The sequence below is a fragment of the Cariama cristata genome, unplaced genomic scaffold (assembly GCF_000690535.1).
Source record: "Cariama cristata isolate BGI_N322 unplaced genomic scaffold, ASM69053v1 scaffold27463, whole genome shotgun sequence".
Lineage (NCBI taxonomy): Eukaryota > Metazoa > Chordata > Aves > Cariamiformes > Cariamidae > Cariama > Cariama cristata.
The window spans coordinates 174,843-185,551 of record NW_009610746.1 but is presented as its reverse complement, the minus strand read 5'-3'; the positions used below and the strand labels follow the sequence as shown (position 1 = coordinate 185,551).

Here is a 10,709-nt window from a genome sequence, read left to right as displayed (position 1 = left end):
CGCGGCAGCCAGGCCCGGGCCGATGTTGTGGGAGGCTGGGCTGGGCAGGGCTCGAGGGAGCCGGGCCGCAGAGTCTGTGGACTTCAGGGAGCGAGGATCGTGCGGCGAGGCCTGGGAGGAGGTAGCGGAGGGCTTGGGGAGCGGGCAGTGGGCTGGGCTCTGGGAGAGGAGGCGGCCCTCGGGGCGGGGAGTGGGGCTGCGCTCGCCTCGTGGGCAGGAATTAGGCCTGCTCGTCTTGGGGGTCCCTGGCTTAGTGGTAAAAGCCCTCATGTGCCACGGACCTGGCCATCTCGGGAATGGCCCTGTCTCCCAGGTCAGGAGCACTTTCATGGCTAGTTCTGACAGTGCACTGACTCTGTTAATAAGCGAGGTGACAGTACCAAGTCATGTCATGCCTTGTGGTAGTCCAGGTGCTCTTGCCTTTAGTACAGGAATGCAAGAGTTGATGCTCGGCTTCTTTTTTTAGAGTGCTGTGTTGTGGTTGCTTCCTGCAATTTTTTTTGCAGATAAGCCGAGCAGCATCTATTATATGTAATACCATGTACAACCTAGATTTTGAACAGGGCTAATACTGCATAATTGGGTTTTAAAGTCTAAAGCATAAGTGTGTCAGATTTTCGAACTTGTTTTGGTAGTTGTGAATGCTCTTGAGCATACCTGAGTATGTGATTTGATCTGCTTTTTAGCCTAAGAATGCTTTTTAAGGTTTAATGCAACTTTCTGTCAGTCTTGGATCTTTTAGGTCTACAATTAGCCTTAAAAAAAGCACGTTGCTCAGTATTTCTGTGCTGAAATACTGGTGTACATAACTGCGTCTCCTCTTCCCTGCAGGCACCATGGTGCGCATGAATGTTCTAGCCGATGCTCTCAAAAGCATCAACAATGCAGAGAAACGTGGGAAGCGCCAAGTTCTCATTAGGCCGTGCTCCAAAGTAATCGTCCGGTTTTTAACTGTGATGATGAAGCACGGTAAGTCTGGAGTGCACAGCACTGACTCTTTTCTCATTCGTGGTTTCTATGGATGCTGTTGTGTTGAGGTGTTTTTTCACTAAAAGTAAATCAGGATGTTCGAACTAGTTTTGTACAACATAGTTAATTGAGTTCTGTTAATGTAGCTAAGTGTTATATATTCGATTTGTTTATTTGCTAATCTTTTGTAGGTTACATTGGTGAATTTGAGATAATTGATGATCACAGAGCTGGGAAGATTGTCGTCAATCTCACAGGCAGACTCAACAAGGTAGGATTTGTCTTCTTGAAATCAGTTCTTTAGGAAGATGTTTAAATGAGACTTTTCTTTGTTTGTCTGCAGCAGTTCTGAAAGAATTACTTGTAAAGAATGTGGTATTTATTGAATCCATGTAAATGAGTGTACTACGGGTTTTATCAGTGGTTATCAAATGCTTGTTAGTTTTTCTGGATTCATAATGATGACTAATTAAATTTCTTTTAAACTCTGAATATGTAAGACATTTTCAGGGAAGTCTGCTTGCAAGTGCTGTGTGTTTCTCTCTAAAGGCTTTCTGGCTACCTTGTGATTTCTCAGTTTCTTTGATGTTTAAGCTGTCTAGAACACATGTCTTAAGAGACAGGAACTGTGTTGCTTTTCAGTTGATGTTTAATGTTGAGAAGACAAGCCTTTCTCTTGCTGCTAGATGGGCTTTGCTTGCATTTGAGGGAAAGTGGAATATTATGTTAATTAGTGCTTTTTAAGTTCCTGGAGTATATGAAGTATTCATGTGTGTTTTGGAAATTTTTTAAGTGCTTTTGTTTCAAAATATTGAGCTATCTACTTCTGTCGTGACTTGCTGTGCCTTGTTGTTTCCAATTAAGCTGTTCAAGTGAGAGGTGGCTCTTTAGTAAAGAAGTAAAAAAATTACCTGGTCAAAATATGTTGGGGGCTATCTCCACGCAGCTGAAAATTGAGTGTAGTAGGCAGAGAATTCTGACAGCACCCAAATTACTAGTGTTATGTATCTGTAATAAAAATAATGTATGTTGGGTTTAAGTGTAGCGTTCCTTGAACTCTTATGGGATCATTTCATAACAGATCTTCCTGGGGTGCAGCTGGATATAATGTTACTCTCAATAGTTGCAATAAGGGAACTGTTGTTTGGTTCAGAAAGATGTCCATCAGTGCAGGAAGATGTGTTTCTGTTTTGCTCTTGGATATTTATTAAGATAATTGGAACCAGTGAGGTAACTGGAGGTGGTAGTAGTGGTTGTGATTAGTAAGTAATATGATGAAGTTGAAAACTTTGGTAACTTTCATGCACGTTAATTTCTCCCTGTTTAAAATCTACAAGTATTTTTTGTTAGCTATGTATGATGATTAGAAGTAGAATATCGCTGAGTAATCGCAGGATTTTTGATGATAGAGGATGCTTAATAATCTTTAGTGGTTTATAGTGTTCTTTTGTGCACCCAGGTCTAGTCCTTAATTTATTAGGTTAGCTTCAGCAGCAGTGTAAGTCACTGTATTTAAGTGAGGAGGAGGAGGCAAGGCAAAGGAAATAACAGCTGAATAGCTGTGTGAGAGTCTGAACTTACCTGAGAGGAAACGCTGTTCCATGTTATGGGTAATGGACCATGGTTCTTGGTACTCTAATCTTTTGCTGCCAAAAGTATTTTTAATTGCAGTTGTTAAATTCTTTCATCCAATGAATTGGAATGACAAATGTGCAAATCCAGTTTATAAAGTTCTTCAGTTTGTAATAGAATTTTGTTTTATAGTGTGGTGTAATCAGTCCCAGATTTGATGTTCAGCTGAAGGATTTGGAAAAGTGGCAGAACAACCTGCTGCCTTCACGTCAGTTTGGGTAAGTACAGAAAACAGTTAAGTCTGTCATATGTAAAAATGTGGGGTTTTTATTACACTTTCATTCTGCCTGAGTTATACTTGCCTGACACCTTTCCTTGCTGATCAATCTGGAGGTAAATACCAGTCTAAAAATCCATCTTCCATATAAATGCTCTTTTTAACCAGTTTTAAAGGGACACTGATAAGCAAGGACCTATTTTTGCTTTGCTTTGGTAGATCCTGGTTTCACTCTTTCTACAGTTTACTGGGAAAATAGGGCTTTTCTCTTACTTGTTTTAATTTTATTAATGGCCATTTATAGATGGGGAGGGAGTCATGTAAGGTACCAGGTCAATGGAAGTAGGTTGTACTACTTTAAATTAAATTTCCTGATTGTGTATAAATTGGTTAGATATTAAGTGATGAGAGACTCGGAGCCTGTTAAACAAACCTCCACAACATAGGAAATCTTACTATTATGCAGTGTATTTTTCTTCCCAAAATTCACTGAGTCAAGAGTAATAAATCTCAGTGCACCAGAATGGCAGTGCTAGAAAAGTCTTCGAGGGCTCAGCCAGTCTGTGCTGTCAAAGGCAGGATTAACAGTTCCTTGTCATTTCTGTTCGTAAAGCTCCAGTGCTAAGCCACTTGCCTTCACTGTACCTATATAGCTTACTAGCATGTGTTGTCATACTGAGATTTTTAGAGTGTGGTGGGACAAGAGGTTTTCTGGACAGGAAACTGTGGATGAAGTGTGCTGACAATCCAGATGTTGGCATTAGCACTGACTAAGGCTGCTTCAGTTGTCAGTCTAGACCCAGATCTTCATTTGCATCAGTGCAGAGTGTTGAAAACACTGAGAAACAAAGTGTTCAGAGTTGAGGAGCTGTCTGGCACCATGGCAACTCTACCTGCTCTGAAGAAAAATGTCTGCTTAAAATAGAAGCAGATTTTGTCTAGAAACTAGAGTTGCGGCTGCTAAAACAGCTGAACTGACTTTACAGAAGGAATGCACAAGAAAATTTTGTGCTGAGACTTATGCAGATATTTGGAGAACAGAATGTTTCTTTGTCCTTTGTGTGCTGTGGAGTTGTACTTGTGAGAGGAGTTTCTTTTTCATTGTCTGATAACCTGACTTCCATTAGGCCCATTCTTACAGAAGCAGATCTTACTGTTGTAGTACAGAAGTGTAGTTAGTGCTGTCAGCTCTGCGTGAGCATAGAACAAAGAGATATACTGAACATTTGTTCTTTCTTAACAGGTACATTGTACTGACAACCTCAGCTGGCATCATGGACCATGAGGAGGCTAGGCGAAAACACACAGGAGGCAAAATCCTGGGATTCTTTTTCTAAAACTTGTAAAAAAAGACGATACTAATAAATTGTTCAAATGGACTCTGGTGTTTCCAGTCAGTATTTTAATGACTTCAAACGCTACCTGTGATAGCGCTTGTAACAGACAGCTCTTCGATAGTGCTCAAGTTCCAGCTTTACTTCAAATGACGTTCAGGTTCTACACCATCCCTGGTCACAACTTTTATTTCTGTTAATGATATAGCATACTTTTCCTGGTTACCACTCGAGTGGCAGTTACAGGTCGCTATACAGAATAGCCTCAGCGAGGGAACTAATGTTGAAGTACATACTGGGCTATGTGCAGTGGGATTGCCTCTTAGGTGTTAGATACATGTGCCTCTGTAGTTACATAGATGCGACTCTGTAGTTTCACCTTTTGGCTAAATAATAGAAGATGCCTTGACAGAAGGTATTTCCTGTTTATGGTCTAAAAAGTTAGGAGATGTGGGATTGTGGAATAATTAAGATGGCTGCAGTTTGATTTCAGATCACAACTTATTCCACATCTTACAGCGTAAGGAGTAACTGAGGTAGAGAAGTGAATAATCTCTTTACTTCAGATTTCTACTTTGAAAGCCCTTTAAAACATCAGGGTTTTGGGTAGGGTAGTTGCTGTGCAGCTGCTTTGCATGTTGCCATGAAGATGTAACTGTTCAGGATTTATTTTAAGTTTTGGAGCAAGGAAATTAGGATACATGAACTTAAAGGTAGTGAGTATTTAGTATTGGATGAGTTGTTGGTCTTTGTTTCAGGCATCTAATGCATGACAACATAATGTACTTGATACAGAAAAATCAACAAATTTCTTTCAAAGCAGTACACAGAGCGGGTGACTACAGCTGAAGAGTGGCGTGCGGATGGTAGAAAATGGGAAGCAAGTTTCTGGGCTGATGGCATTGTCCAGTAGCTGTTGGAAATCCCTTGTTTTGCTTTGTTTGGAGTCTTTATTAGGAAGGAGCCTATTGAAATGTAGCAAGCCTATTGCTGTTGAATTTGTGGTTCTGTATGTACAGTTGCTTGAGTTAGAAGTACTATGCCTTGAAGGTGACAACTTCCATCACAAAGCTTTGCAGAGAGCCTTGGGATGGAAGGGACTGTCTTCAGGCACAAAGCCTTTAAGCTCTATAACTATGTAACCTGTTTTAGTTCAGTCTGTTACTTTTTATGGAGAAAAGGAGAAGGTGATACTTAGTGCTAAACAAATGGGTCTTAACTCTGTAGACAGGCAGCACAGTCTCGCCTAAGGTGGTGGCTCTTCGAGGAGCGAGAAGCTAGCCACAGAGCTGTGAAAGAGTGCTCAGAGTAAGTGCTCTGGTGGTGTATGCTAGCATCCCATAACAGATTTGCAGCTTGGCTGAGAAGAGCAGGGGAATAATAAAAAAGGCTCGTTTACCTGTTTTGTCTCAGTTGCATGCCAGTTAAGGTCACAAAGTATGGATTGCAGATGGCATCAGAATATTCAAATGTGATCAGTATGGTTCTCAGTTTGATTTGAAACAACTTTGCTTAGCTGAAGATAAAGGTCTGTACATTGAATTACAAAGAGTAGTTACAAAGTCAAGAGAAGTCTGTATTGACCCCTTTTTTATTGTTAAAATATTTTGTTACAGGGTTTTTTCTATCCGTAATGAAGATAATTCTGCAGTACTAAGCACTGATACACACATGAGCTTTTGTATTTCTTGCTCAGAGTAACCCTGAAGATAATACCAAGATTCCAGTGTTCCTTTTTATGAGATCTTGGGGTTTTTTTCATTAGTCCAGAGTAGAACACATGTTTCTGATACCTGATAGAAGGAGGTCAGTGACACTGGAAGGCTTCCTTTAGATTAATTTACTATGGCTTCAAGTTCCCTGCTAGTTTGACATTCATGTTTTAAGCAGTTTTATACAGCGCACACATCAGTTTTTCTGAACCGTTTTACCTGTGTATGTCCTTCACTACCACAGAGACTTCTGAAGTAGTAGAGTTTCTGATCTCCTCAGTTGGCGGACCAGTTGGGAATAGACTCTGTTAAGCAAGCCAAATGACTTTTGTAGAATTACTAAGTGGGCATTAGAACTCCAATGTAAAAAGAATGACTTGGTGGGAAGCACGCGGCAGCAGATGCGCCTTTTCCACAGTGTATCTAACAAATGTAACCACACCAGCTTACCACGTGTGGAAGCTGACGTGGCTGGTCTGAGTTCATAACTGTCTCTGAGCTTGCACCTCACTGATGACAGCTTTACTCCTGGGCAATCACTGCTGGCTGAGATCCAAGGAATTTCTGACATGGGACTTAGTAGCTGACACACAGGATTATGACGTGCCCTGCAACACAACTGCTTTAAATGGGTTTGCAGAAATGCTTATTCTCAGACGTGTAAAATCTGAAAGTGGTATTTTTTTAAGCCTCAGTGATATGTTGTGAGATGAGGGTATATGCCTTGGGAAAGCAGTTTGTGGGTAAAACTTCGCTGTCCTTTTGGATAATAAAAGCATTAACAGGGAGAGGTGAGGGGGAGAGTGACCCAAAGCTGAAAGTGCGGTACGGGTTGCATCTGGCAATCAAGGCGAAGTGTTAGTTTAGAGAAGGTGTTGGGTGTCCATGGAGCAGAGGGGGACGTTAGTGATGGAGGAGTCCCCTGTGGCACAGAGGCAGTTGACCTTCATGTGGGGGAAAACTGGGAAGGTGGATGACACCTGAGGAGAGTGTCTGTGCTGCAACCCCCTGAATTACCTCTGGTGCTATCCTGGATACCCTGCAGTCTAACACTGAACAAGTCCAGAATGGATTGTGTCACCTCCACACCCTTCCAGATGTAGAGGGAAGTCTTGGCCTTTTGGCTGGAGGTCTACTGCCACTTGTTAAGCCAGATCTGAACACCTCGGTCCGTGTGAGCACAGCCACCTGCCTGGCTGTGGTGCAGAGGAGAGGCTAGTCGTATTATGGTATGGATAGTGTATGGTGATGCTGCACTGCCTATAGTCCCTTCTTACCTGCTCAGCTGATCACAAGAAGGTAAGCATCACTAGTCCTGGTCACAGGTAGTAAAATGGGGTCAGAAATTAATTTGAGTTGTGAAAATGACTTATTAAGGTCAGAAGTAGTTGGCAGAGGGTTGGTGACCCATCTGTGGTGTACAGCCTGGTCTCGCTTCTGCGGTCAGCTACATGATGAGTATTTCTGAATGCCGATTGCTGTTGCTCCTTATGCTATTGTTTAGGAAGAGGATAGAACGTGTTCAAGCAGCCTGCTGTGAATGAAGAGAAGTACCTCTTTACTGTTGCAGTGGGAAGTTGTCAACAGACGGCAGCATCCGACCTCGACTTGCTGGAGACTGAGCGGGATCTCTGAGAGGAGTCCGAGAGGGCTTTGGTGTCGCTGCTGGTCTCCCTGCTCCTTCTGCAGAGCTAAATATCCCGATTCCTCCTGTACTCTGGTCCACAAAGATAATTTTTTCTGCCTTTGAAGCAACAGACCCCGATTTAAGGTAATATGGGAGGTGAGAATAAGTATGGATCTTCAAAATACAGCAACAAGGTAAAAAGCCTGGTGCATGACAGTGGCTTCACTGGAAATGCCCTTTCTCCTTCTTGTCCTTTTGTTTGTCTTCTGCCACAGGTAGTTCAGTCAGCTCCAGTCCCCTGAATGGAGCATGTGTTTTGGTTCTGAAACTCGTGTGCCAATTACTTCCACAAGAAATGCAAGTAGTAATTAAACCTCGATCTCCAAAGTCTGAACAGTTATAGTGACCCTTTCACGCCCACTGGCATGTAGATGAAAACCAGCAACGTCAGAGGATGTGTGTTGCGGTGCAGCAGAAGGCAGGGAAAGAAACTGAGTTGAAGTGGTGAGTGAGGCTTTAGAACCTGTCCCAGCGGATTTGGCACCGAGTAGTAATTTCACAGCAGTGAAAGTGAGAAGTCGCTCGTGGCTGGTGTGGGGTCCTGGGTGCAGGAACAGGCAGCACGGTGATGAGCGTGTCAAGATGTGCAAATGTGGCTCATGGTAGAGGATAGGAGACGTCATTTATTTTTAAAGGATCTGGCACTGCCAAAGCTGTATCTTAGGGTTTTTGGTTAAAATGACATGGTCTCAAATGACAAGATTTTTTTGTGTTTTGTCTAACGCTGTTTAGCTCATTTAGATTTAACACAAGCCTATCTATTGTTCAGTGTCTTACTGCCAGTTAATGCAAATATCAGGTGCTCAGTAAATATCTGAATGGATTTAACCACAGTTTAGTCCAGAGGACTGTTCTAGTAGAGCCAAGGAGTTTCAGAAGCTGGTGGCCTCTGTTCTTACTCATGCTTCTGATGCTTTTTCTGCTCAAGTGCTGCCATTTTACTCATGCAGTTCTATTTTAAAAGAGAATTAATCCCTTTTTCTCTTAATTCTCCTACTGTTCACCATCTCCTTGCTCTCGTACATTGCATTTTGACTACCAGCTCATGACCTGGATAAATTTGGTTTTGTTTACACATACTTTTACAAAGAGAGAAGTGTCGACATAGCAAGTGGCAAGAATAACTAGGTAAACTTTATTGCTTGATACGCAAAGGTGCATCTTCTGCCAGGGAAAAAAAGTAACTTCCACTGACCTTTTCCTGCTCTTCTCAGGCAAAGTGAGTGAGGATGTCTGAAGGCATAAAACTTTCCACTTAGTTTTACGTTGATCCAGTTTGGTTTATTATATGAGATTTGTAAAAATAATCTCATAAAAGCACTAGAAACAGAGGAGAACATGTACAAAGAAATACTGTGGTTCTGGTGAATGTAATGAGAGTTTTGACCTTTGCTAGGACCACTCTTAATGTAATCAGGTAGTCCTGGTATTCACCATTACCTAGTGGTTACCCGTGGTTTCAAAAGCTGTCCTGGCATTATTGAGCTGTCTGCAGTGGGTTTAATGGCCATCAAGTGATTCCTACTCAGTGTGTCGCTGCTAACCTGAACCTATATATTTTTATATAGGGAGCACAAATTAAAATCTGTACTACTGGGGCCCAGGGCAAGTGCATCGGATTGTGGGAGGGGAGAGCGTGGGCACAGCCAAGCAGGGGTGGCAGCTGCTGGGAATTTCACTGTCTCCAGGAGGGTTACAACTCCACCAGGACAGGCTGTACTGACTGGATCTTTTTCATGCAGTACCCAGAAAGGAAGGATGGAAAGATATTTGATTAACAACTAAATTGCAACCTGGTAAAATGTGATACTTGTGATATGGCAGTATTTTAGTCATGCTTGGTCTCTGTAACACAGATTTCAGCTGGGTGCCGATGCTTCAGTGTGCTGACTCTCCTTGGTGTGTTGATTTTCCTTAAGCAGAGAAATGAATGTTCTTAATCACCTGATGTATGTTCCAGCTGGAGTTTCACTGGCTGAAGGCTGGGGAAGGAAAACTGCAGGCCAAATAATATATGCAAAGTAGAAGAGGGGAAAATAATACTTGTGTCACTAAGACTATTATTCTACCTTCGAAAATCCTAGTTGGGAAGTAAGTCCAGAAGAGACTCTGTGTTATCTTCCCTGACCTTGCTATAACAAATGCCCCAGACCTCACTCCTGTTGAATTTCACCCTGTTTAGTTTTTTCTAGGTACGAGGGAGCGAACAAGAACAGGAGGGTATGCTGGTGGTGAAGCTAGCATTACAAGCGGAGCAAAGCTACGGTGATTACTTCCAGGAAGCAGCCAGCAAGTTAAAACCGCTTTTGCAAAATCTCTGATGTGCCAGTGACAAGCCTGAGTCTAACAAGGTAATCAAATTAATGTCTGCTTTCTTTAACAGACTAAATGTAGCTGACTGCTACAACTGTGTTATATGTCCTACAACCCTATTCCACCTCCTTCGTACGCTGGTTGTGACACTCAACTGTTTAAGCAAAACCTCTGGGGACAAGTATTTTGTTCTTGGGTTGGCATCAGGGCAATAGTCATCGTGCAGTTGTAGTTGATCAAATTTTAGTGCTGTGCATCAGTATAATGCAGCAGGACGCTTGAGATCAGCCAGCTGAAAACACCTGGCAACCACCACTTACACTTTTTATAGCGACATAAAACATTGTTAAAGTGGATGCCGAATGGTCTATAAAAGAGAATGGGTCAAGCGCGTATTTTAATGAAATGGGTAGCTTGTTCTACCTGTTCTGGGCTATAATTTTCCTGATCCTGAGGACACCTCATCTCATCAGTCTTCTGACCGAGTTGAGAATAGTGATGCTGTTGGTGCAGTTGTGCTGGTGGGATGGATGCGGGCCTTTGCCTTGGGATTAAAAGGGCGGGATTCAAGTTCCAAGTCTAGCTTAGTTACATTTTATTGAAAGTTTTATCTGCTAGTGCTGCACTTAATCATTGCGTATGCATTCCTATAGTATTGCCAGCTTCTGGACAGGGTGCCCTAGCAGGGTATGTGGCCCACCCCAACCTTTCTGTCTGCCAAGGAGATGCTTTTCTTCACAGTTTGGGGGTACTGTTTTGCGAGGACAAGCCGTGGAATTGGAGAGTGTTCCTGCTACTCTGTAATCCATTGCTCTTCCCTCTTGGGTCTTCATCATTTACAACCA

The 10,709-nt window shown here is 42.4% G+C and overlaps 1 protein-coding gene across 1 annotated transcript in view; it reads left to right on the top strand.

Annotated features, from left to right (window-relative positions):
- RPS15A (ribosomal protein S15a) overlaps nt 1–4,197 on the top strand; it is a 4,463-nt gene extending 266 nt beyond the window's left edge. Inside the window, exons 2-5 of the mRNA XM_009697979.1 lie at nt 832–969; nt 1,161–1,240; nt 2,734–2,819; nt 4,062–4,197. Of these exons, the coding sequence (XP_009696281.1) occupies nt 837–969; nt 1,161–1,240; nt 2,734–2,819; nt 4,062–4,155 (393 nt within the window). The 5' untranslated portion in view covers nt 832–836 and the 3' untranslated portion in view covers nt 4,156–4,197. The remainder of the gene's footprint in view (nt 1–831; nt 970–1,160; nt 1,241–2,733; nt 2,820–4,061) is intronic.
- Nucleotides 4,198–10,709: the final 6,512 nt, after the last annotated feature.